Source organism: Acomys russatus, chromosome 13 (genome assembly GCF_903995435.1).
Source record: "Acomys russatus chromosome 13, mAcoRus1.1, whole genome shotgun sequence".
Taxonomy (NCBI): domain Eukaryota; kingdom Metazoa; phylum Chordata; class Mammalia; order Rodentia; family Muridae; genus Acomys; species Acomys russatus.
The window spans coordinates 35898983-35926636 of record NC_067149.1 but is presented as its reverse complement, the minus strand read 5'-3'; the positions used below and the strand labels follow the sequence as shown (position 1 = coordinate 35926636).

Here is a 27654-nt window from a genome sequence, read left to right as displayed (position 1 = left end):
TATACATATTAGTTGAGTGGGAAGTGGGCATATCTTATTTCCCAAAGCCTTGAAATCATGAGGAGGGACCTGGAGGGGTTGGAAGATGGTGGTGGCAACCAAGAGTGACACTGCCTTCCTGTAAAACACTGAATTGCAAATTGGTTGCAGACTTCACATGGCTCATCCTAGTTTAGAATGTGATATAGCTCTGTAACGGTGCAGTTTTTCTCCCCCTCCTGGGTCCCACCACTTTTGGACAAAGCTTTTCAGTTGTCCAATGAAATGAAAGGTACTATTTATTTCAGTAGGTGTTGATTAGGGCGATGTGGTGAAATGGTGGTTCCAAAGTAGTGTCAGAGTAGGCCATTTCTGTTTCCATGGCTGCCCTTATAATGGAATTATTGACATAAAATAATGACTTTTAACCACAAGAATCCCAGAGTTCTCTCTCTCCCTTGTATTCATGTTTACTAAGGAAATCATCTTTATCTTCAGTTTTCCAGTTGCACTTAGAATTTTTCCCATGAAGTTAAATCTTTAGCTGACTTAGAAAAGGGAATAATTTGGTAACAAACATCATTTGCTTTCTGTTATGAAACTTTGGGAATTTTATAATAGCAACTCTTACAGAGGGATTTTATTTTTATTTAATTTTTTTTTTCATTTTGAAATGCTGCTATACACACATCTCTTCTTCCTCCTCCTCTTCTTTCTCATACCTTAACCAGTATTCCACACAAGAGGATTAGCCTGTAGACTGGCTGTCAGAAAAAGGAATTATAGTAGTGTGGAGAGGGGTGGGGTAAGGAGTGGGCAATAAAACAACAAGTGTGTGTGTGTGTGTGTGTGTGTGTGTGTGTGTGTGTGTGTGTGTTTATGTGTTACAACACACACAGAAGTCATATGTGGGAATCTTGTGCCATATGTGCCCTGGTGATCAGGACATGGTAGTCATGGTTGGCAGCAAGCACCTGTACCTGCTGAGTCCCTCCCCTTCCCTCCTGTTGTGTGACCCAAGATGGCCTATAACTGTACAGCCTCCAGCTCTGAAGTTCCTGGGTCCTGGAGTTGTGGGTGTATGCCACGTTCTTGCAGAGGGTCTGTCTATGGTTCCTGGCACCTATATGGTGGCTTACAGCTACCTGTACCTCTAGTCCCAGAGGACCTCCCATCTTTCTGTGGTACCTGTGGGCACTAGGCATTCTCATGGTGCATAGACACACAGATAGGTAAACCACTATACACAGTACAAAATCAAGTAAATCTGAAAAGATGAATAAAATGTACACACAGTGAAAAAATTCATTTATGGAGTACAATATAGTTGGGAAGAATGACTGATCCCACAAGTAGTGCACAAGGAGCTCGTGACTGAGAGATAGGGCAGCAGCTTGCCCAGGGACCTCATTTACCCAGAAACCCCCGTGCAAAGTTCCACGATTCCATCCTCCATCACACCTAAAGTCATTTAACAGAATTATGGAATTGGTAGAGACACTGGCAGCACATTTTCATGACCTTCACCTTTCATCACTAAGTTTTCAGCTTAATACCAGGAAGTATCACAAGCTCCCAACTGTTGGTTTCCTTTTTATTGGTTGAAACTTGCTTCTTGTAAAACAAAGTCCCCAGAACAGACCTTAGTTCCACAGGTTTGTCAGAATATGGCCTTTGTTGTTTCTAATGCTTAAAACACCATGGAAATTATTAACTTCGAAAACCTGGGATGAAAACTTGGCAGCTAGCCAGGGCTCCTTTCACCCACTGTTGTTTAGCGCATTAGAGCCATAGTTTAATTAATTTTTTACTTAAGGGAAATCATTACAGATGATATTTAGGTAGGCTGTGAATAAGAAATTCTTCATTTTGAAATTTGCCTATTTGAGTTCAGAAAGTTCAAGGGATTAACACCAAGGGGTAGAAATGGCTAGCTTCCGGTTCTAACCTGTCCAGAAATGGTCATTGACCCCCAAAGCCATCATCAGGAGAAGGCTGGTTGGTTCAGCCTTTGGAATTTCAGAATAATTGAGGGTCAGATAGAATTGCTCTCCTGCCTTCAGTCTAGGCCCTGTTTGACAAGACTCCCTGCTTTATCTTCTGAGGGGAATGGACTAAGCTATCAGTGTGACTGCTATCATGTCAGCTTGGCACCTCAGCAAAGTACTATTAGAAGCTCAGAATCAGCTTAGGAGGAAAGTGAAACCAGCTAACGGGCTGCCAGAGGAAAAGAGGCAAGGCTGTTCTGAGTGTGCTGATAAAGGGCTGCCTGTATTTCATTTGGGCCTGTTTGCTTTCTGAAAGTCCACGAGTTTGTTTCCTTCACACACTTGCCAAGTAAAATTTCATCTATCTTTAAGCGACACAGGGAAGTAAGTTTTGAGTCTCTTCAGCCGTTGTCTTCAGCATCATGTGGAATGAGATTATTTGGGATCATGCCTCTCTGCTCCCATCAACTTCCCTGGGCCACCTTTAGGCAGGCAGCGGTCCTTGGTAAAATATATTTGATGATGATCTCCACCTATGGGGGAGGGGGATATGGACCAAGGAGAGAATGGCAAATTCAAGTAGTGTTTAGCATGGTGTACCTCCATCATTGTTTCCTAGGGCCTCATTTCTACTGGGAATCTGTTATTAAAAGCAGAGGGGTAGCTCAGTAAGTAAGGTCACTTGCTGCCAGGCTTGATGACCCAAGTTTGATAACCTGGGATCTACATTGTTGAAGAAGGGAACTAACTCCTGTAAAATGTTCTGACTTCCACAAGTGATCTGTGCCCTATGTGTGCTCATGCATGTACCCCCACCCCACAGACACACACTTTAAAAACAGAGAAGGAGGAAGGTGTAGTGAGGTGGGGCTGGTCAGCTGTAGTTATAGCTATAAACAGATAGCAGAATGGACTATGGCCATGTGAAAGTGTGAGGTAGACTCCCATTAAAAACAAACTTCATTCCAGATCTCTGAATTTCCAAACCGCTTCTATGCTACGTGGTCCGTCTGTCCCACGAAGTGCACATGCAGAGGGAAGGTTGGATCTGGTCACTGCTGTTGTGGGTAATTCCGAAGCTAATCCTCCTTAACCTAACTCAGAAACAGTGAAAGTGCCTCTTGTGCGTCTGGCCTTGTAATTCACAGTGTGCTTACCTAGCATGTCCCAAGCTTGAGGTTGGATCCCAGCACCTCAATTAAAACAGAAGACACTCATGGATGTAACAATTTAGGGAAAAGCAGAAAAGGGAGGGAGATGTGTTGGCTGGCGAGACCTTGATCAGCCCCGTGATGTTTTCTGAGCCGATTTGATTCTAGTTTAGTTCAGCCTCGTGACTTAAATTCATATTTTCCTCTGTGATTACAGGTCCAGGGTCTCCGTTCTCCGTCAACTCCCACATTTAAAGATTAAGATGATATTCAAGGAAACAATTAGGGTTTGGCAGAGAGAACGCACAGGCAGAGAGAAAACACAAGTAGTGTTTTCCCAGCTCAGCAATTTACACAGTATGATCTGGGGCTCTGGGGGGTCTCCAGCACCATTTGGGCCAATGAGTCCGCACTATTTGTTTTAACATTATTAATATATGTTTGTTTAAATTCCTAGATCTCGTGAGTGTACTACAGAAATTTCCAGCACCTTCATGGTATATAGCCCAATGGTCATAGTTGGGTTTTTTTGTTTTCTTTGTTTGCTTGTTTTAGTTTTCTGTCATTTCTAGGAGTCAGAACTTTGAGAGTGAAATCTCTAGGAGAAAAGCAAAGTCCCAATGTTGTACTATATAAATATGGGGGCCATGTAACAGGTCTGATATTAAAGGAGATTTATTGTGAGAAAGGAAGGGGAAAGAGCAGAAAAAGTAGAGGGCACCCATGACAGACTTGACTTGACAGAGTAAGAGAAACTGGAAGGGAGCAAGAGAGAGCAGGGAAGGAAACAAGTCATTTTATAAGGTAACCTAGTACATGCATAGGGAGAGCACATGTGGTTTGCAGCAGACAGTCGGAAATGTGTCTGCATCTTAGTTGCTGGTGATGGCATGTCTTGTTATCGTCAGGTTCCTGGAGCTGGCTGTGGATGTGCCTGATGTCCTGCTACCACCAAGTCCCCTGGGACTGGCTGTGGATGTGCCTGATGTCCTGCTACCACCAAGTCCCCTGAGGCTGCCTGTGGATGTGCCTGATGTCCTGCTACCACCAACTCCCCTGGGGCTAGCTATAATAGAGGTTCCTGTTTGCTAACACCCTTAGTAACTAACTGTGTCTTTGAAGAATGTGTCCTGCCCCTCCCCAGCTCCTCTGAGGATGGGGAGCAAGGAACTCAAAATACCACAAGAACAGCTTAAATGACCTTCCAAGAAAGCTGCCAGAGGGTGTCACATTTTCCACACGTCTGCTAAAACATGATTGGGTGTGCAGATGAGTCTTGTAGCTAGAACCAGTGTAATGACAGACTTCCACATGAGTTCCGCATGTATTAGGTACATGCCAAGTAAGATTCCTCAACGTGGAAGCCTTCACACAAGAGGATGATGGTCTGGGGTCCTGTCTTCTCTTTAGGAGATGGCAGTTTTATAAAGCCAGTGAGAAGGGTCGGGGTGCTGCTGTCTGAAGCACCCACTTCACTCTTCCCTGGTGAGTGCTCAGCATTGTACTGAGCGCTCAATGCCCATGATCTGGTTTAATCTGGAGCACAGAGGTGGGAGGAAGTAGTTGTTTTGGGTCATGATTCCCAATGGGCATCTGAGAAACTAGGACTCTTAAGTGTCTGCAAGGTGCCCTGGGGACAACTGTAGAATGAGATAGAATCAGGGCTCTCATCATTTTTCTCACCACTATGTTATTCAGCCTGTGACTTTCTTGAGAGCTTGGCAAGAGGAAGCGTGGATGAAGTTTGTCTGGGAGATTACTAGGCTAAGCAAAAGCCCCACAGGGAGAAACAGCCAGGTGGGAGGTGGTAGAAAGGATAGGTGGTTGAGAACAAGAGCCAGACTGTCTAAGATTTCCATTCTGGTTCGATCATTTGTTACATCTTGGACTTTAACTGAGTTATCCTGCCCATTTAAGCTTTGAAAATTAAGTTCAAATATGTCTAGAAGACAGAATCCTGGCGGGGGTGTTAACATAGTCCAGGTAGATCTACGCAGAGAGCCTTGACTTGCTGTCAATCAAGTCCCAACTCAGAAGGCCTCTGCTTTGTCATGTCTCAGTAGTTGAATCAGATAATGAGACACCCAAGGTTAAGACCATAACAGTTTTGGAAAGACACATTTTGATCACACCTTCCCCCTCCCTGCAGCATGTACCACTTATTTTTACAAACCGACTAGGTGACTCTCCAGAAAGATGCGAATTTATTTCGGAGGTGAAGTAGAAGAAGGTGGAAATGCGGGAAGTGGTCATCTTGCTGGAAATACTGGTGATCGGGGGCTACATTATCAGCTCCTTTGTGCCAGGCGCAAGCACATGAAACAAATGTAGCTGTTAGAGGGGGCTGAGATCCGTTAGGAAGAACAAAGGGAAAAGTGTATTCACTGTGTTCATCCAGCCAAAGTCTGAAAAAGGCGGCTCTGATAAGATGAAGTTCCCTGGTCCTTGTGAAACCAGGCTAACATTTCTCACTCTTTTCATCTTTATGCCTAGGCTCAAAATGCAGCATTGTTCCTTCAGAAGTGGTTTGGGGGCAGCTTCCAGCTCCCCCTTTGCTGCTGCTCCCCAACATTTGTAAATACTGTTTGGTAGAAACCCATCATCACGGCGGTCACAATCATGTGTGTGATCTTCTTAGCGAAGGCCTTTGTGTCACGTTCTATTAGGGAAGCCAAAGACTGGCTGCCAGTGGTCAGTGTTTGTGGCCTCTGAGCTTTGAGCAATGTTTATTTGCGAGTCCTCCTGAGGCAACATTTGTCTTAAGGTGGTCGCTGAAAGTGCTTTCATGTATAATGTCCTCCCTCTAGTGGCCGGATTGGGTTTGTAGTTGTTTATTTTATTGTTTTTTTTAGTGGTTTTGAGTAAATGGTCTGTCAAGTTGGACAACCTTTTATTTAGGGGTGCTGTGGGCTTACGGGTGCGAAGGGGAAGGAGCTAAACAAGATGGGGGTAACCTTTTCTTCCTGTGGGTCAATGTTCAGGTGTTGGAAGAGCTAGCTTTTCAGATGTGTTTGTTTTTAGCTTATGTGTATGAATGTCTGTGTGTCACGTGTGGGTTCATTGCCCAGTGAGGTCAGAAGAAGGTGTCAAATCCCTTGGAACTGGAGTTACTAGACAGTTGTGGGCCATTTTGTGGCTGCGGGGAGCCAAACCTGGGTCCACTTCAGGAGCAGCCAGTGCTCTTACCTGCTGAGCCATCGCTCTAGCCCTAGCTGCTAAGCTTTGTGAAGAGCAGGAAGGAAAACAGGTTGGAATGATTCCTCATCTTTCCAATTAGATTATTTTGGAAGCATCTATTACTAAGAATTATCTTACTTCATCCCTCATCAAGGAAACGTCTCTTTGCAATGGATGGATGCTATTACAGAAAACCACAACCAATCAAACTGCAGAGTAGTGGAGCCCGGTTCTCATGGATACAGCTACAAAACATCCCCACACCTAAGGCTCAGAGAACACTGCAGAAGAGGGGTCAAACAGGTCATAATAGACAGAGGATGGGGGGAGGTCGCTGCGAAACTATGTCTCCTCGTAATGTCAGAAGCTACACCCATAAAATCTCACCAACATGTTCGACTGCCTGACATGAGCTGAACAAGGACAACAGACATGCCAAAGCGGATGGGGGACAGCCCATGAGGCCTCGGTCCTACACAAAGAGCTAAGGAGTGCTGAGAGTGGGAGAAACAGGCTTCTCCAGGGAAGAGCACACCAACTGGTTATCCAATACCAAAAGGGCAACCCTGAAAACATACACATGGAACATTATAGAGACTGAGCAGGTTGTATTTAGGGAAATATATGTATATACGTATTTAAAGAGAATAAAGGAAGGTATACGGGAGCGCTCAGAGGGAGACAAGGGAAGGAAGAAGTGATGTGATTATAGTTTAGTCTCAAAAAAGAATTATTAATAGCCGTTTGTCAAGTTTCTCAAGAAAAATACGTATTTTAAAAATTCACCATACATAATAAATACATAGGGTAAAACTAGCAACTCAAAGGAGAAAGTAAAGGTCAAGGCAGGAAGATCATTGGTTTGAGGCTAGCCTTGGCTATGTAAGTTTAAAGATAGCCTTGGCTATTTAAAGAGACTTTAAAAAGCAAAACAACAGAACATAAAATGCTCTCTCTCTCTCTCTCTCTCTGTGTGTGTGTTTGTGTGTGTGTGTTTGTGTGTGTGTGTGTGTTTGTGTGTGTGTTTGTGTGTGTGTTTGTGTGTGTGTTTGTGTGTGTGTGTTTGTGTGTGTGTGTTTGTGTGTGTGTATCTTTCAAAGGTGCTCATTCTATGAGTTCTGACCCTTCAAACCCATGCCGGTGGGTTATTATGTCAACAGCCTATCTTTGCAGATTTTTCCATGCACTTATAAGTACATACAATATATGCATATTAATATGTACATAATCAGCTGATAAGCATAAACATGTCTGTGCTCACATATAGAAATTGTACAGAATGTATAAAACATTGTTTTTATAAAACAAGGAGGAGCTGGGGTATAAAACTCAGTGACAGAACATCTGCTTAGCATTTGTGACTCTAGAATTTCATACCCAGCACCAAAAGAAAACAAAACCTATCTATAAATACTATATATTTTATATATCTCATGAAGGTGCTGTGTATTACTATGGGTATAGCTCAGTTTTAAATTTCTATTTCTTTATTTTAGGTGCATTGGTGGTTTGCCTATATGCATGTCTGTGTGAGAGTGTCGGATCCCCTGGAACTGGAGCTACAGATAGTTGTGAGCTGCTGTGTGCGTGCTGGGAATTGAACCCAGGTCCTTTTAAAGAGGAGCCAGTGCTCCTAACTGCTGGGCCATCTCTCCAGCCCCTAATTTTTTGGTTACTATAGTACATCTTTTAAAATATTCTATTTAAAAATTATGTGTGTTTGTTTGTGTCTGTGTGTATGTGCATGCGAATGCTTTTGCCTTCAGAGGGCAAGGAAGGGGTGTGGCATCCCCTGGAACTATAGTTACAGGTGATTCTTAGCTGCCATATGGTTGTTGGTAACCGAATCTGAGTGCTCTGCACCTCTTCAACCATCAAGCCATCTCTCCAACCCCTAGATTATTATTGTTGCTTTAAATTGTGTGTGTGTGTGTGTGTGTGTGTGTGTGTGTGTGTGTGTGTGTGTGTGTGCGCGCGCGCTAGTATGTGAATCCAGGTATCTGCAGAGGCTAGCATATGGTGTTAGATTCCCTGGAGCTAGCGTTACATTGATTTGATTCACCTGACCTGGATGCTAGGCAGTGAACTTGGGCTCTCTGCAACAGCAGCATATGCTCTTAACCTCTGAGTCATCTCTCCAGCCTGAGTATAGCTTATTTTAAAATAATTGATTTGAATGAAACATTCCTTTCCCCTGGGTATTTTTTAAAAATCTTTATTGTTTAAAAAATGTTCCAGAAAACTAGTTCTTATTTATTTTTCCCAATTGGTGGCAATATTTTGGTAGGATTTGTACCTGGAGTCTAAATGCTGTAACAAAACACAAAATTATTATAATTGTGGTGGATATTGCCAGCCCTTTGCAGCAGTTTACAGCACTGGGAATGGCATACCCATGTCATATGCCTCAACACAGGGAGATAGCCATACTTCAAGAGTTCTTTACAATTGAGATGTAATATGAATAAATTAATAAAAATGTTTTTTAAAAAGAGTTCTTTATCCTACACTGAGCCTGAGAAGAGCAAGCAGAGCTGGCATCCGGGAAATTGTTCTGCAGGATTCAGGAATAGCTGGCACGAGGGTGGGCAGTAGTGGTGAGTGACTCAAGCCCAGGTCTTCACGTGGTCTAGCGCTGCAGCCTTCCCTGCTTTCCATGGCTGAAGTAGCACCCTGCGGGTATGCAGCTTGGTTCACTCATGGCTGCAAAGGACTCCAGTGTGCAGAAGTGATTCACGATTAATTAGTTCCATCCCCAGGAACAGATTCTTTCCACTCTTCTCTGTGCCCACAACTGACAGTGACCTCCTAAGTGCCCACAGTTTCCATGCTGTGTCTCACCCTGTGGTTTGGTGAGTTGGCTCCCTGGTTGAGTTAATAATTCTGACCTTTCCCACATATGGCTCATTCGGGCTGCCTCTGTCCTCATGTGCCTCTCAGAGTTACCGACCATGGTCTAAGAGCCAGAGAGGCCTGGCATGCCACCTAGTTTCATCATATCCCAACACCCCATCTCTTGATTCCATCTTATGACCCCCCCCCCAGAGTTGGTCACTGGACCAGGTCCAACTTGTACTAGAAGCATTTGTCGAGGGACTGTTCAAATTACAGTTTTCTGAGTGTTCTCTCAGGAGGCTTAGCTTGTTGGATCAAAATGAAGCTTGGAATTATAAACCTGAAGTTTCTGTTCTTAGCTTCTGAGCTGTGGGGCCTCTTGCCTCTTGGGAGATAGAGTTGTGGTATGTATGAAAAGTGGGTTTGAATTATATTGAGGTCTCTCTCCACTAGAGAAATGGAAGGGAGGGCTGTCTGGCAAATTCTGCTTAGAGACATTAGATTAAGTGAGTCATTCCTGGGTGATCTTGGTGACCTTGTTACTGGGGACTGTCTTTGTCATATTTCTTGCCTCTTGTTTGAGTAGCAGCAAAATAAAATGAAACAACAACCCAAAAACCAGTTAGGAAGTGTCATCACCCTTGGCATAGATCCCCCTAGAAGCCAATGTAGAGGCAATGCCAGCCATAAAAAACCTGATAAATGTAGATTTTTTTTTTTTTTTTTTGGTTTTTCGAGACAGGGTTTCTCTGTGTAGCCTTGGCCATCATGGACTCGCTTTGTAGACCAGGCTGGCCTCGAACTCACAGCGATCTGCCTGCCTCTGCCTCCCGAGTGCTGGGATTAAAGGCGTGCGCCACCACGCCCGGCTAAATGTAGATTATTTTAAAGTTTTTATTTGTGTGTGTGTGTGTGTGTGTGTTAACACGCACAGTTTACTGCAGGTACATGTGGAGGCCAGTACAGGACATTGGATTTCCTGGAGCTGAAGTTACAAGTGTCTGTGAACTATCTCACCGAGTGCTAGGAAGTGAGCAGGGTGTGTTGTCTTCCTTCCAGTGCTTGGACCCAAGGCTTTATAGTACTCAAGTACCAATAACTACCATAAGCTCTGGTATAGGTCTGCACTCCTCTATGGTGGCTCCTATATATAGCTGCTTACTAAATATAGCTAAATGACCTGAGCTTCTCACATTTATTGTGATTGAGGACGTAAAGTGTGCCTCCTAGCAACCTCCTGGTGCTATATAGCCTTTGGGTTGTACTTGGCATGTGCTTTTTTTTTTTTTTTTTTTTTGTCATTGTTGGACACTAGAGGATGATCATGATGCCCTAGGACTTCTGTCTCATGATCTCTGCAAGGTCCTTCTAATTAGATTGGCACTTCTTACTCTGTGTGTCGAGAGCAGCATTCTCTATGAACTGGAATGGGACCTGCAGTGTTTCAAATGATTTTCCTTGTAGATAAAAACAACAATCCATTGTAGCATTTATCCCAGCAAACCTATGATTTACAAATGGGATCCACCTCCCCATCTCTGGGTTATGAGTGTGCCCCACTACACTTGGCTTTCTTATGTGGGTTGTGAGGGGAGCACTGGTTCACCCCCACACCGTCAAACTCAGGCTTACAGGGCATCTCCCCTGATGAGTTCTCTCCCTAGTCTCTAGACTTTGAAAAAATTTAAAGATTGTTTTTTTGATAGGGTACTATTATGTTATGGAAAGAAAACGTTTTTGTCTGCTTGGAAAAAATTGTTTAAAGGAAAGCAGTATGCATTCATACTTATGCATTTGTATATGTCTTCTTAGCAGAAATGGGAAAAGATGCCTAAACCTTATAAATAAATAAAATCTAGGGTTCTAAACCCTTTTTAAAACACCGGAAGCCCCTACTCTCCTGGGGTATCATTATCCCCCGCACCTCTGCTTCCTGTGAGGAGGTGTGCTTGCTTTGAGTTCCTGTTTGACCATGTTTTTCTTTTCGTCTCCTCTACTGTTTTTCTCCTTTTTAATTTTGCTGTCATGGCCAGGGCCTGTGTTTGAGGAGAACAAATTTGGCAAGATGTGCTTTCTGGCAACAATGCCAGCCTATGTGATGTTCTTTGTCACTTTTTTAGTTTGGTGTGTGTGTGTGTGTGTGTGTGTGTGTGTGTGTGTGTGTGTTTTGCAGGGGTGGGGTGTGGGGTGGTACAGCCAGTTCAGAACAAAATGTGCTCTTATGAAACTTTAAATCCTTTTTTGATGGTCAAATATCCAAAAAGGCATTCCCTGAATACAAAAGCTACAGCGCATACACATTACGCTAGGAGTACAAAACAATCAATGTTTGTAGGAAGAGGAGGAGGAGGAATCAAACAAGATTTGGTGTGTGTGTGTGTGTGTGTGTGTGTGTGTGTGTGTGTGTGTGTAGCAAGCAGTGTGTACACATGTGTGTAGGCACGTCCACATGCATGCTTCAGGTTAAAGTTGTGGCTTCTTCCGTTGCATTCCGTCTTGTTGTTTGAGACACAGTCTCTCACTGAACCTGGAGCTCAGTGATTGGCTAGTCTGACAAGCTCGTGCCAACCAGGGAGCCTTTTGTTTCTGCTTCTCTGGCACCAAGACTTGTAATACCATGCCTGGCTTTTCAGTAGGTTCTGGGAATCTGAACTCAGGGCCTCCTGCTTGTGGGGCATGCACTTCACCCATGGAGCCCTCTTCCCAGCATCACAATGAAGATTTAAAAAAATTTTTTATTTTTTCATTTAACACTTGAATTTTGTGAATAAGACCCCACAAATGTTGTACAAACTCTTTATCTGGGGGGTCTCATGTTCTAACAGCCGATTTTCTTCCAGCACTTGGAAAAGATGCTTCAAAGCATCTAGTTGTGCTAGTGGATATTGTAGCACAATTTCTCAGTTTGCATGAGCTCTCATCCCTGCATCTTCTCCATCTTTGCATCTTTACTAGTCCATTAGCTACTTACAGACTCTCTTGCTGGCCTTAAACAGTCTCGTCTTCATGAATCTTCTCTGACAACTCTCCTCTGCTGCTCACTCATTCATGCAGGCGCCAAGTTTGCACATACAGTTCCAGTACGATATAGGCACCCAAAGACCATATGAAGCGTATGTATATGGCTCTCATTCATAATGTCTGTGGCTTTTCTAGTAGGGGAAATTAAGGTCTTTGAGGCTAAAGAATGCTTTTGTCTTGTACTTCTCCAGTATGTACTAGGTTAGGGGCTCAAAAGCATCTGCTGAGGACCAGAGGATTATCAAGTTAGCCGCAGAGGACATAACACAGATGGGTGCACGCACGTGTGCGCGCGTGCGCACAGACACACAGACACACACACACACACACACACACACACACACACACACACACACACACAATTGCCCTTTGAAGGCAGTATTAATCAATCTGCTCCTTTAAGCTTCCTCTAGAAGGGAATACTGTCGGCAAGGATAAAGGTGAGAGAAACAGCTTTTCAGAGGCCTGCTGGTTATGTTTAGAACTTTGGCAAACACCTTGAAAAGGATGATCAGCATTGAGTGTTAAAGGCAAAGGAATTCTTGTGGGAAGAGATGGAAGGAATGCAAAGCTGGAGGCCAACAGGCTGAGGCCGGGAAAAAGCATGGGATAAGGTGGCAAGAAGGGTAAGGTCTCTATAAATTACTTTGACATCATCGCTTTGAGTATTAGTCTTGCCAGGAGAGGTATCCCCTTGTCTCATTTATAAGCATCAAGGCGAGGGCAGTTTGTGGGAGAACTATGGATGAAAGCATCCTCCTAGCCCGATCAGTGAAACTGCATACAAGGCTGGTTGTAATGTGAGTGAAAGTTGGCAGAAATATTGAATATTTTTAAATTCCATTATCATGCCTTGGCAATCACTGAGCTGGTGATATTTGAATAGGTAATAAAATAATGGCCTTATTGGGTTCATAAATTAGGTAGTTTCTGTAAGCTTTGTTTTTCTCATCTTTCATTAAAACCATAAAAAACAGTTTAATCACATAAGCTATTACTTTTGGGGGGCATTTTTATTATCTCTTAGATACAATACTGACAAGAATCAATGTAAAACTTTAAAATCACACGTAATCAAATGTAAAACTATACAGTATTGTGAAAAATATGTTTCCAGGGCAGCAGTAATAAATACTGTGTAATTGTGAATACTTCTTGACCTCTAAATTGGAAGAGAAACAAAAAATTGATAACATATACACTCTAGGGAAACAATACCCTGCTATTGAAGAATCAGTTGTGTGCATGCTGAAAGGAAGGGTTTAGTAAGTTAATGAACTTGATTCTTTTCTTGTCAGCCCAAACAGTTGTGTAGCTCACATTCCTCCTGCATCCCAGAGCAGCATCCATTTATGGTGGTGATAATGGCCTAAGCCATGAGCATCATACAGCAGCAGTCAAAGCCATGTCTTGTTCTGCAAACAAAAAGCAAGTTCAGGGGATGGCTGGAGCGAGAGCGCAGTGGCCTCTAAGCACTTGTTCTTGTAGAGGATCAAGATTCAAGTCTCAGTACCAACAGTGTGGTTCACAAACATCTGTAACTCCAGTTCCAGGAGAGCCAGTGAGTGCCCTCTTCTGACCTCCTTGAGCACTAGGCATACACATGCTGCACAGACACATATGTAAGCAACAAACAACAAACAACAACGTCATAGTGTGTTCCAGTACTTCATTGTTCTCTCTTTTTCTTTTTAAATTTATTTTTTAGTTTACATCCCTAGTCCCCCTCCCTCCTCTCCTTGCAGTCCTTCCCTGCTTTCTCTCACTGTTCTCCCTGCCCCCCACCTTTGCCTCTCAGAAAAGGGTAGTCTGCTCCCTAGTAACCCACCCTAGCACATCCAGTCACATCAAGACTGAGCACTTCCTCTTTCACAGTATTCTGGCAAGGCAGCCCAGCCAGGGGAAGTGATCAAAAAGCATGCAACAGAGACAGCCCTCACTCCCCTTTCTAGGGGACTCACATGGAGACCAAGCCGCCCTTTGGGTATATATGTGTAGGGGTCCTAGGTCCAGTCCAGGCATGCATGGCCCTTGGTTGGTGTTTCAGTCTCTGCAAATTTCCTTCACCTCCACCCCACCCCCACTCCTGGGCCCAGGTTAGTTAGTACTTGGTCTTCTTGTGGAGCTCTGTGCCTTCTGGGTTCTTCTATCTAACCCCACCCTACCCCCTCTTCCACAAGGTTTCTTATGCACTGCTCAATGGTTGTGACTCTCAGTTTCTGTTTCCATCCTTTGCTGTGTGGAGACTCTCAGAGGACAGCTATGCTAAACTCCTGTCTGCAAACACAGCAGAGTGTCATTAATAGTGTCATGGGTTGGTGCTCTCCCATGGGGTAGGTCTCAGGTTGGGTCAAGCATTGGTTGGCCATTCCCTCCATCTCTGCTCTATCTTTATCTCTGCATATCTTATAGGCAGGATAAATGTTTGGTTGAAGTTTTGTGGGTGGGTTGGTCTTCTTCTCCCTCCACTAGGAGTCCTGTCTGGTTAGAGGGTGCCCTCTTCAGTCTCCATGACCACTGCTACTAGGAGTCTCAGCTAGAACCACCCTCCATATCCTCTCAGGAGCCTAGCCTATTGTAAGTCTCCAGCTTGTCATTTTTAAGGCCAAATAATACTCCCCTGAAATGGATGGACACCACATTTCATGAATTTGTACATCAATTACTGGCCATTTGGTTTGTGTCCCACTTTTGCTGTTATGAATAATGGTATAAGATTTGTACCCAAGTATCTTGGGGTTCTACCTACTTACAAGCACTGAGGAACTGCTATCCTACCTAGCAAAGTAGCTGTATAATTTTGTAATCTCACTTATCATATATGATACTCCAATATCTCTACATCCGTGTCAGCCTTTATCATTGTTATTCTGCTTATAGTTGTCATAGTGAATCTGAAGTGGTACTTGTGGCTCTGATTTGTACATCTCATATTATTAATGACCTTAAGCATCTTTTATCACTTACTTGTCGGAGAAATAGTTTTTCAAATTGTTTGCATTTGCTTTTGTAGTGGACTTTTATGGAATAGTTTCAGACTTTTGGAAAAGCTGAGAAATGCATTCCAGTACTCAGTGCCATCTTCTGTTACATTTACCTTACATCTCATCTTCACATGTTACATTTGTTAGTGAACCAACATTGGCATGCCATTCTTAAGTCTGTGGCTGATGCTCTAGTTTTACCTAATATCTTCTGCGCCAGGGAATCACAATGCATCTAGATGTCATCTCTCTTCTGGCTCCTCTTGGCTGTGGCTATTTCTGACTTACTTTTGTTTATTTCCTTTTGTTATTAATTTTTTTTTCTATTTTGGCTGTTTTGCCTACATTTAAGTGTCACATTCATAAAGTGCCCACAGAGGCCAGAAAAGAGCACTGGATACCCTGTAACTGGAGTTCAGATGGATGTTGGGGATTGAACCCAGGTCCTTTGGAAGAACAACCAGTGCTTTTAGCCATTCTGACTTTTCTAGTCTTTAATGACATTGGCAGCTTTTGAGAAGTTATTGGCAAAACTTTTGTAGAATGCTTTTTTATTGCATTTATATTTGTTTTTCATGACCATAGTGGGGTGATGGAACTTAGGAAGATCACAGAAGTGCTGTGCTGTGCCATCTTTATTACACCACATGAGTCATATAAATACATTATTTTTTTTTTTACCATAGTCAAGGAGAAGTACATTTTAAAATGGTTACTATGAAAAGTGAAAATATCAGCTTTTAAAAAAAATTTCATTTTTTTCTGTATCAAATATTTTGCTTGTATGTATGTATGTATGTATGTATGTATGTATGTGTACCACACACATCTGGGGTTGCATATGCCCATGGAGGCCAGAAGGGGAATCAAATCCCTTGCAACTGGAGTTTCAGATGGTTGTGAGCTGCCATTTGTGTTTTGGGAATTGAACCTAGATCCTCTGCAAGAATAGCAGTGCTTTAGCCACTGAGATATCTTTGTAGTCCCCATGGCAGCATTAAGGAAACAAAGCAAATTCAGTTAACTTGGTACTCAGAAAAGGCTTCCGATTTAACCTTAGGAGTATGATTTTCAGGACTTAGTTTTATTTAAGACTAAGAAAGTACGTGAGGATGTGGTGTTTAAGTGAAAATGACCCCAATAGGCTCATGCATTTGAATACTTGGTTGGCTCCCAGTTGATGGAACTGTTAGGGAAGGGCTGGGAGGTGTGGCCTTGCTGGAGGAGGCGTGTCACTGGGAGTGGCCTCTGAGGTTTCAAAGACTCATACCATTCCAGTTAGTTCTATTTTGTGGATCAAGATGTGAACGCTTAGCTATACCTGCTTCCATGCCTTTGTCAGCATGAATTCTCATTAGAACTGTAAGTCCAATTAAACACCTTTTAAAGGTTGCCTTGACATGGTGCTTTATCAGATATAGAAAAGTAACTAAGACAAAGGGGACACACACACACACACACACACACACACACACACACACACACGCACACACACACACACACACACACACACACACCTCTAGTGTCATCTGTATTGTTTTTTTTTGTGGCTGAAGTACAAAAGTGGTGGGTGCTGTTGTGTCTCTGAACAGATTGTCTTTTGTAAATATCCCTGAATTAAGATGGAGATGTTTATGAGAGGGTGGGTGAAAATCAGCAAAGGGTATCTCAACCAGATAGTGAGTCAAATGTCCCCCAAGAATTTCCTTCTTGCTTTTCATGTAGTTTAGTTCCTTTAGTTGCACTATAAGGAAAAGAGCCATTTCGGAGAGAAAGATACAAGCTGAATTACAAAAAAGTAAGCTTTACTTTTATCAAGAGACATCAAAGTACAAGGAAGGTTGGTGTTTGGAGGAAAAATGTGACACTGTACCCCTGTAACTTGGGCATTGTATGTACAGCTTACTATATTGTTCCCAGGGTGTAATTTCTGATGCTGTGAGAACACAAACTCTAGTATGCTCACAGCACCTTTCCTGAGGTAATTCACATACATTTCCCTTATTTCTGATGGACAGCTAACACACTTAGGTTATTACATTGGAATAGGGTGCTATAAATAATATAAATATTTTTTAAAATCACAGACTCCTTGTAGTATGGCTTGTATGTACTACAGAAATAAATTTGTTTTTACTAATAATATATATGATTGGATAACTGCATTTTAAAATATATTTTTAAGATTTTTAAAGATTTATGTATACACTGTTTTGCCTGCAAGTTTATCTGCAAGCCAGAAAAGGGCACCTGATCTCATTATAGATGGTTGTGAGCCACCATGTGGTTGCTGGGAATTGAACTCGGGACCCTTGGAAGAACAGCTAATGCTCTTAAACTCTGAGCCATCTCTACGGCCTTAATAACTGCTTTTAAAGATATTTAATTCCACAAGATATATGTAGAATGAACCTGATTTAAAAAAAATTATGTCTGCTTATTTATCTATCTTGTGGTATACATGCTGGACCCCAGAGCCCCTGCATGCTCAGCAAGTGCTCCACCACTGAGCTTTATACCTCAGATTATAGTTGCCTATGTTTTTATACTATCCTTCTTTTAAGGAAGGCCTTTGTTCCTCCAGAAGTTTAAATGGAGTTATAAAACTCCCATATGCTTCTATAATGTTGACAGAATTATTAAATGAAGGAGTGAGGCTGTTTGAGGTTTTGAAATCTAACTTCACAAGTCCTCAGACACAGCCAAGAGTATAGCAAAAACTTTGCAAGAGGCTTCCTTTTCTGACCTGATTATAAGCAGAAGTCATTCTTATGGTTGTACTTCATTACTGGTGGTTGTCACAGACATGAGGACAAGTTGTAGAGGCGTTGCTTGACAAAGTTCCAGAGACTTCCAACTACCCAGCATTATCTCCAAATATCCAGAACAGCTGTTGAAGCTTTGCTTGACAAAGTTCCAAAGATCTCCGGCTGATCATCCTGTCCTTAAATATTATGTATGGTCTAGGTATAATTAATTGTATCTAAAAATCTCCCTTTTCTCCTAAAACTGTCTTTTACTCTTGATTTCTCAGCTCTAATAAAAATCACACAGGAAAAACTTTTTCCCACAGGCTAGGCTCATAACCAAAAATACAAGTTTTTTTTTTTTTTTTTTTTTTTTTTTTTTTTTTAAACTCTGTGAGCACACAAACAGAAACTGCATGAAAGAAACTTAAGACCTTGACATAACAGTACCTGGCTAGATACTGTTACCTCTAGAAGTTTTTTAGAATCTGCTTTGAGAGCAATAGAAGATGGGCTTGGGATGTCATGCTTTACAGATATATTACAAAAGGACCCCTTGGCAGTTAGCCTAGGCTTGCATAGCACACCTGCTGGCTTGGGACTGGGAATAAATAAAGTTTTTTCTTAGAGAACATGTAGCTCAAGCTATGTTGCTATGACAATCATGTAAACACGATGGCTTTAGCCCAGGGGAATTTATGAGTAAACTCTTCTGAGTATTCTTTTTTTTTTTTTCTTTTTTTTTTTGGTTTTTCGAGACAGGGTCTCTCTGTGTAGCCTTGGCCATCCTGGACTCACTTTGTAGACCAGGGCTGGCCTCGAACTCACAGCGATCCGCCTGCCTCTGCCTCCCGAGTGCTGGGATTAAAGGCGTGCGCCACCACGCCCGGCTCTTCTGAGTATTCTTTAAGACATAATAATCAGGTTATGTTGACCATTGCTTGGAAATTGATTGCTTTTTGCTGTATGCTTTATTGTAGGTTATACAGAACTTTTTGTATTTCCTTTTTTGATTTTTGAATGCCCTATTGATTATGAAAGATGAGAAAAATCATGAGGTAATACGTAATGAAAAAAATTGAACACTTTAAATAAAATACTGGGCTTGGCCTGAGAAGGAACAGCAGGCCAGAAGAGAGATAGAAAGATGGGTAACAACAAGGAGACAGAAAAGTAGGGGAAGGAGCAAACAAACAACAGCCAGCCAGCCAGAGAGACGTAGAGAGAGAGAAACAGTATGCATGTGAGAGACAGAACATAAAATTCTCCTGGACTTTAAAACCATCAGTTTGTACCAAATATGCTGGGTCTCCAGTAGTCCTTGTTCCCCAACCTCTCCTCAAAGCTGGTTGCTATCACCAGTTGTTCCCCAATGGTTGGCTTCCCTTAACCAGCTGTTTACTGCCTGCTCAAGTCTCCCTACCACAGATCCACTAAGACTTTCTTCTCTCCTCTTCACTGTTGCCTAAGCTGGTCTGTAGGAGTAGCTGGTGGTTATTAGTTTTAGCGGGTAATAACTTAACATCCCTCCTCCTTAATTTAGGTTTAGAAACAAACAAGAGATAAGAGCAAGAGTCACACAGACAGAAAACCAAACAGCTTTATTACTGACAAAACTAGCTGGAAAGCAACGCTGAGGTCTTCATACAAGGCAACAGTGGCTTAACACTGTGGGCGTCTCCCCTACAAGTACAGTGGCATTAGGTCAGAACCAGCCGCATTTTCTAAGTAGCAGAAATCTTGCTGATATGTTCTGCATGGCCCTTTCCCAGGATCTTCTTGGATTTAGGATGGCTGCTCCAACACCAGGCGTCAAGTATGAATTCTGGTTTCCAAGAAGAAATACAAGGATGATGCCCAAGGAGGCATAATTTTCGCTTGTATCCTGCTAGTTTGAACATAGTCACTTATTCACATTTAGCTACAAAAGCAAGTATTCTGGGGGGAAAGGTATTATTGGACATTTTACAGTCTGGGATGCACTGTAGAGTTGAATTTAGGCAACCTGGCAGAGGCAGGGCTGGGCAACCCTGGTCTTTGTTACAGGGATGAGGAAGATGCGGACTACAAGGTACACCTCGCTTGAGGCTAGGCTGCTTGCAGATGACCCAGACGTAGCCGAACCACTTAATGCTCAACTCCCTCTGATTTCTGTCCACAGAAAGGCCAGCAGGTAGGAGCTCCCTTCCTAACTGGTGCCTGGATTCTCTAAGGGGCAGTATAGTGAACTGTCATATGGCAGAAAAGTGGCACATGACGGGGCACCACAGTAACAAAGCTTTCTTGGTTGTCCACAATCTACCCTTTCTTTGTCTTTACTGCTTATTTGATTAAGGAATCTTCCTGAATAGTCGTAAGAGAGTTCTTCTCCTGGCAAAATATCTTGGGCTGCAAAAAGTGCCAGCTTAGGTACCATTGAGTCAATTCGGACGGGAATCATCAGCAGGTTTGGTTCACAAGAATGATTCAGGAATCTCCCAATATTTCCTATGTAGGTAGGGTCGACAAAGGTTTCCATGACCTGTCCATTGTAAATGTGCTCCCTGAGTGCAATGATGTAATTTGGGTCCTGTGTTGTTTGTAGGTGAATTCGTCTTTGTACTTCAGAGAATCCTAAAACCTCCCCAGCATACTCACAGACAAATCTTCCCTTGGGTATAGATTCCAAGGTCCGAAGTCCCCAGCCTTTTTGATCTGTCTGGAACACCTGGAGAAGGAACTGTAGACCGCTCTGGACCACCCTGTTTCTACAGTGCTCACCACAGTGGCACAGGGCATTGCATTCAAAAACTGGCTTGGCGTACTTTGCTTCCAATCCAATGTCCCTAAGGCATAAATTGTCATCATAGTTATTCTCATGGCGGAGACAGGAACAAGTGCCAGGGACACATGGAGTTTTGGTGCAAGCACATCCAGGAAAGGTTATTTGTGTGGGGTTGATGTCTGCTCCAGGCCCAGCTACATGATCAGGAGTATACTGTAAAAAATTAGAGCTACTGGTGAGAGTGGCATTCATATATTTCATATGGATGTAATGTGTATGTAGCTTTTAGTGGGGACATTTTTAAATTGCAGCATATATGAAAAATATGACAAAACCAAACTACTGTGAATTCACAAGTGCAACAGCCACATCACGCCCAGAAGACGGGCACTTCACAGCACCCCTCCCCATCCTCCAGCTCTCATATTTCCCCGCCTCCTCTTCTGTGATGTTCCCTGAGCACTGGCAGGGGTGGGAGGACCGATAAAGATGTTCCATTTAAGGCTGAGCACTCATAATAATTTCTTTTCAAGCATTTTGACCAAAAACTATTGAATTTGATGTCTATGTGAAGTTCATTATTTTTCCTTTTTAGCTATTTCTAATAATGTATATACATACATATATTCATTATGAGCCATCCCTCATGTTTTCTGGCATCAAGAAAGTCACAGATGTTAAATAAAATCACAGAAATAATTATAACATGGGATTTATTAAATAGGTATCAGTGTAACAATTATAGATGTAGCAGATACGTGTAAACGAATTCTCTTCTTACTAAATGACAAAGGGATAATCTGAAGACATTTCTTGGTGTTTTGAATGAACCTGCATTTTAAAAACATTACATTTATAATAAATGAAGAATAAAGCCCCAAATCTTACTGTAAGGAACAACCTCACTGTCAGAAGCAACACTGATTTTTCTACTACAAATATAAGAAAGAAATTTCACCAATGTGTCCTTCCAAACCCTTCTTTTGTAGGAGGCAGTTCCTGGGGATTGTTTTTATTCTGATTTTATTCTGATTCTGTATCAGTAGAGTTGGGTAAGAGCGGTTCTGTAAGGCACCAACTGCATGGGTTTCCATTTGTGGATAAAGATTTTACAGGATCCTGAGGGATGTTGAGAATGCCCATCCCTGTCCCTGTTAACAGGATGTCTCCTAGCCCATCTTTAGAAAGACACTGAACAGCATGTAGTGACACACGCCCTGTGCAGACTTGGTGGAGTTCTGCAGTTAAGTGCAGAGGCCTGTACTTTAAAAAGCACAGAACTGGGGGAGGCTTGGCCTTCCTGGGGAAAGATTAAGAAGGTGATGAGTGGGAGTCTAGGGTGGGGGCAGGCCAGCTTCTGCTTAGACAGTGATTCGGGGTGGGGAGTTAAAGAGCTTCCCCTTGCACTGTGTCTACCACTGTAGCTGAGTAGGGATGTCCTACAGGGATGAAAGGAGTCTCATGAACAGATGCTCCTGTCTATCAAATGCAGTTAGTGCTGCCTTATTTACCCAGAACCCACTTTTGGCCTTTTAAAGATACCACATTGAAATGTAAATGGTTATTGAGGCATTTTTAAGAAGTAGTCTAAAATGAAGATTTTATGATCCCCTTGTGAAACTTTTCATGAAGACTATTTTTAAAGTGGTTTGTTCCTCAAGGAGGAACAAAGAACTCAAGTCACTGAACTATAAAATGACTTTTTCCCCCAACAAAGATGATTCCTGTTAAAATCAAGTCTGACTTACTGCAGTTTCATAAGCAGGAGAATATCTTTTTCTCTCCTTATAAGTTAGTTGTTTATTTCTACTTGCAAAATTTCAAGACTATTTTACTACATTTACTCATTTTATCTGTCCTGAAGATTGCACCTTGGGCCTCACACATGTTACATAAGTGTTCCTACTGTTGCGCTAAATCCCCAATTCATGGTTTACTATCAGACATTCTTTTACATGTTTTTATATGGTTTCCTACCATGTGCACAGATGTGCTGGGTTTGATCCTTACCAGAAATTAGAGATAGAGATAGATAGATGATACATATATATAGATAGATTTACAAATTCTATAGTTAAGATTGTCTGACAATTTGAGACTTGGGTTACAAATGGCACCAAATTCCAAATGAGCTTCAGGTATCTTTGAAAAGACAATACAGACTTCTAGGTAAATTTCCAGTTGCACAAGTGTCTCTACCTCCTGAGCAATTTTACCAGCCCAAATAAATACATATATATGTTTAACTAGATGTAACCATTATATAAATTGTAAGTTATAAGCATTTTATCTTCATCTTTTTTTTTGTTTTCCTCCACACAAAAGGTTAGAAAAAATATTATCTAAGAAAAATTTATTTACTGACTTAAAAAATAACTATAATGCAGGACTTTAAACATGGGCATGAATCTTAAGGAAGTTTCCAGAATCTTAGGAATACTTAAGGAAGTATTGTGAAAACCTTCCTTCCTTTTTTGGTTGTGTTGAAAACTCAGCTACAAGAATCCTTGGACTTGGCCTCTGGTGTCGTCAGTTTGTTTTCGCTTCTAACAGCTATTAGGAGAGCAGGAGCCAGATAATTCTGGTCAAGGCCTAGTTGAGCACTTAAAAATAATGTTTGAAGTTGATCTGAGGGACCTGACAAATGATTAGACCTGACTTAGCTCAAGAAAACGAATTAGTTTATTTTCTCCTTGGCTTTCAACCCTGTGCACATTATGATGTGCTGGCTTCTAATCTGAACATTCCAATGTCCCCTTTTCTTTTTACATGGCACCCTAAAGCAAAGCAGACATAAAATTATTTTCCCCTTGAGTTTTTCATGCCTTAATGGTTGTGTGGGCCAGGGTGTGCAGCAAGTAAGCTATTTTGACTTTTTCTAAGATTTCTTTTATGCATGTGGAATATAAGGAAAAAATGAGCTGAAGGTGAGCTGGGAGTATAGGACAGTGGTACATGCAGAATTGTACCCACATCCTACACCATTAGCACAACTGTGAGGGTTGTGTTTTAGTGTGAAGCATGTGGATTGCAATTTCTGAGAAGCACTCTTTTCTATCAGAGATGGATGGCCTCCCAAAACACCAATGTTCTATAAGCTCCCTCATCTTGTGAATTTGCCAAACCTTGGGTGGTAGACAGTCTTGGAACTCAGCCTTCCCCTGCCAACCCACTTTGAACTAGCCAATCATGTCAGATTGTGAGGCTGGGCTGCCACCATCAGAATGAGACACAGTTAAGTGAACTTCTTTCCGTGGTGTGCCTGCTCAGCTAGCTGGTGGAGCTGCTGTGAACCCTTTTGGAAGATTAAAATTGCCTGGCTGAGTTACTTCTATTTTGTTCAGTTTCTCGTTTTCTGACACTAGGAATATCTTTTCCCAACAGCTTTGTACTCCTGACTTTCATGCATGCTGTCAACGGTTGGTCTAAGGATCAGTCATATGGCTGTTGTTTCTCTCTTCCCTCTTCTCTTTAAAAGTAGACAGGTACTTATTTGAATTTGAAAACTATGATTAGTACATCAACCCCCTTGAATTTATGGACACTAATGACTGTAAGAATTCTAAAGAAGATACTTATGTAAAACCCTCTAACTTTTTGATGCTGCAGGGGATCAAAACCCAGGAACTTGAGCATACAGCACTCTGTCACTGAGTTACATTCCTAGCAATCGGTTTTTGGAGACAAGGTCTTGCTACGTAGCCCAGGATGGCCCTTACAGTCATGATTCTCCTGCTTCCACCTCCAGAGTGCTGAGGTTACACGCAAGTGCCTGGCTAACTAAGTTATTTATATATATAAAATACAGTAGGCTAGATTAAGGAACTGCATTAGGCCAACTATTTTATAGATAGTTCTTAGAGAAGTTGGCAAAGGAAAATATAATTTAAGACTGAAAATTTAGAGTTCACAACACACACACACACAAACATACATGTACTTCATTCAGTGGCACAAACAGCTAAACACTGAAGGATTGTTCTATTGTTAGTGCTCTGAGAGCAGGGAGTATGTTTTCCTATTCTCTGCATGCCAACTCAGCACTTGGTATACTTTTAGCTCTTAATGAATATTTATTGAAGTTTCTTAAGAATGGGGCAATATTTTTCTTTAATGTTAGATACTTCTAGCTTAAAAATAAAAGCAGCCCAATGTTATCTTCTTCAACCAAACGATCTCATCTTCTTGGCCTCACCTAGTACAGTGCCTGGCATAGTCTAGGCACTCGACTGTCTGAGGAATAAAGAAAAACATACAGGTGATCTTAGCAGACATCTTGCAGTGTTTGATCTTGACAAAGCTTTAAGGGCTCATAGGTACATACAGTGTTATCTACTTATGTTATTAACAAGAAACTATCAGTGCAAAAGCAGATGTATATTACTGGCCACAAATCATAGACGAGAGGACAGTAATTATTTTTCACATTAAAATCCTGCTCTGCCTTTTGGAATCTGCTATACAATTCATTATCCCATTTGCTGCTCACAAACACCCTAGAAGGAAGAGGCAGCCCTAATTTGTATTGATACTGGATAGGGAAAAGGTATAAAATTTTAAACTATTTTCAGTTGGGAAACAACAAGCTCTGACTTTGTGGAGTACCCAGCTCCTCATGCTCAGGGGCTGAAGGTTAGTCAGGGCAGGGCTTTGAGGGAGCAGCAGTAGTGAAAATTTAGTGAGTTTTTTTTTTTTTTTAACAATTTATTTAATTTTATTTTATGTGCATTTGTGTGAAGGTGTCAGATCCCTTGGAACTGGAATTACAGACAGTTGTGAGCTGCCATGTGGGTGCTGGGAATTGAACCCGGGTCCTTTGGGAAGAGCAGGCAGTGTTCTTAACCACTGAGCTATCCCTCCAGCCCCCCATTTAGTGAGTTCTTACAGAGAACTAGAAACAGTAATTCCCAAAGGGCTGCAAAGCGAGGGACAGCTACTTCAACCCTACATGGAAGGCTCCTAAGGAGTTGAAGAAATTAATTCATATGTGCCCAAGACCTCTCAGCATGAAGCGGCCCTCAGCTAAGTTGGACTCTAGGGGCCGTAATCCATAACCAGAAACTGCAGCTTTCTTACATGGGAGACAGGATGCCAGCAGTGCTCTGATCTCTCACTAAGTTCTGAGAATAAGCTGCAGGGGGAAAAAAAAAAAGCTCTTTCCGAAAAGTCACTCCCCTGCCGCACACACTTTAAGGAACTGCCATTTTACAGAAAGTATAAGGTAAAATCCTTGTTAAGGTCTTATTACAGGTTTACAGAAAACATTAAATTCTGTTCATTTTAAGAACTTTCCCTTCAAGCCAACAGCTTCCCCCCCCACCCCCCGAAGAGAGAGGAAGAACATAAAATTGGGTAGATAATGAGATGGGCAAGGATCTGTGAGGAGTTGAGGGAGGGGAAAAATAGTATGATCAACATATATTGTATGGTATTCTTAATAATAATAATAATAATAATAATAATAATAATAATAATAATGTCAAGAAACTCATTGGGTCTCACTGTCTCTACACACACACACACACACACACACACACACACACACACACGTACATCATGAGGGCAAGATGAACGCTGAAGGGAGTACTAGCCAGGAAGATGAAGGATTACTAGTGAGAGTGGGAGAGGGACAAAAGAGGATGGGAGGTGGAGGTGGTGCATATAATCAAAACACATTATGTGTGTGTGTGAAAATGTCATCATGACACCCATTATTATATACAATTAATATTTGCTAATGAACATGTTTTAAATGCCATAATAAAACTGGTACCGTGTACGCAAATATTAATAAAAACATTAAGATAAAAAGACTCCCGTAGTTACAGCCGCTTTGACAACTACCACCACGTGGGGGAGCTATGCGTTTACCTTTCTTGGCTCCTAGGAAAGGTGTCCTAGCGCCCCCTTGGGCCGTGCGCAGCCCTGGTGTCCCGCCCAACAAGGAAGGGCAACGCCTGCCCCCAAGGTAGTGAACAGCTCCGCCCCTACGTGGAAGGGCGCGTGCCTCAACTTCTCTACCTAAGAGCAGCCAGGCCTCTATCTCCTCTTCTAACGTGGAAAAGCGAAGGCTCTGCCTAGTGGGAAATAAGAGCTGCCCTCTAGCCAGCCGCTCGGGGGTGTGACAGCCCTCTACCCAAGCCCAGTGAGAGCCCGCCCCTCCTGGGGGCATGGGGAAGGGGAGCAGCCGCTCCTAACGTCCCTGCGCAGCCCTCTAGCTCCGCCCCCATGAAGAAGGGCACTGGCCCCGCCTCCGGGAACTGGGAGCAGCCCCTTCAGCCACTTAGTCCCGCCTCTACCTGGAAAGGCTTAGGCCTGAGCCCCGCCCTCAGTGGCCACAGTCTCACAGGCAAGTTCTCCAGGCCGCGCGCTACATCTTGTTCTATCCGGGCCGCAGATTCCTCCTCAAACGCTGATTTCCCGAAGGGACGCTTCTTCTCAGCTGCCGCAGACATTTGCGGTCTCACTCCGCCAACTGGCCTGACCATCTCGGGCCTCCGGGAGGATGCTGGGAGTTGTGGATTCCGTGACCCCACTTCCTCATGGGAGTTGTAGTTTTGCCTCCCCACACCTGGAAGGTGCTGGAGTTTCCTCCCTCAGAGTTGTTGGGATGCTTTTGGACTGGCTCCTACTGTTTTGAGACTGATATATAGCTGATAGTTACAGAGCTATGAAAGGTACAACAAAATTTGGAGAAATTGAAATGTTTTAGTTTTTCTGGGGAACCTCAGAAGCATGTTTGTTTGTTCAGCTTTTTGAGGGTTTAGTAGATGTTTGGAGGGAGACGCACCTCCCAAGCTGAGGGAGAAGACACACCTCAGTATCTAGAACCCCTGGAGAAGTTGGATGACTCGTGGCAGAATTTGTGTTTAGATGGCGTCCTCTCCTTGTAAGCTTACTTTCTCTCCGGATCATGGGGGAAAAAAATCCAGTCTTGAGTAGAGTTACTTAGTTTCTGAATCTTGTTCAATATTTTAACATTGCTAAACCTCTCTATTCTTCTTGTCT

General features: G+C 42.5%; 1 protein-coding gene across 1 annotated transcript; it reads right to left on the bottom strand.

Annotated features, from left to right (window-relative positions):
- Positions 1-19605: 19605 nt before the first annotated feature.
- On the bottom strand, positions 19606-27167 carry LOC127197243 (histone-lysine N-methyltransferase SETMAR). Its single transcript, XM_051155016.1, has 2 exons — positions 26946-27167; positions 19606-20859 (listed from the first exon to the last, which is right to left on the bottom strand). Exons 1-2 carry the CDS (start codon positions 27132-27134, stop codon positions 20071-20073), a joined length of 978 nt encoding a protein of 325 aa, XP_051010973.1. The 5' UTR covers positions 27135-27167; the 3' UTR covers positions 19606-20070.
- Between the last annotated feature and the right edge of the window lie 487 nt (positions 27168-27654).

Bases quoted from the DNA above. Each gene is read 5' to 3' on its own strand.
- LOC127197243 (XM_051155016.1), bottom strand. From the start codon at position 27,134: ATGGTCAGGCCAGTTGGCGGAGTGAGACCGCAAATGTCTGCGGCAGCT. The intron at 20,860-26,945 runs GTAGAGGCGGGA...AATTTTTTACAG, and splicing joins TCAGGCCTAAGCCTTTCCAG to TATACTCCTGATCATGTAGC.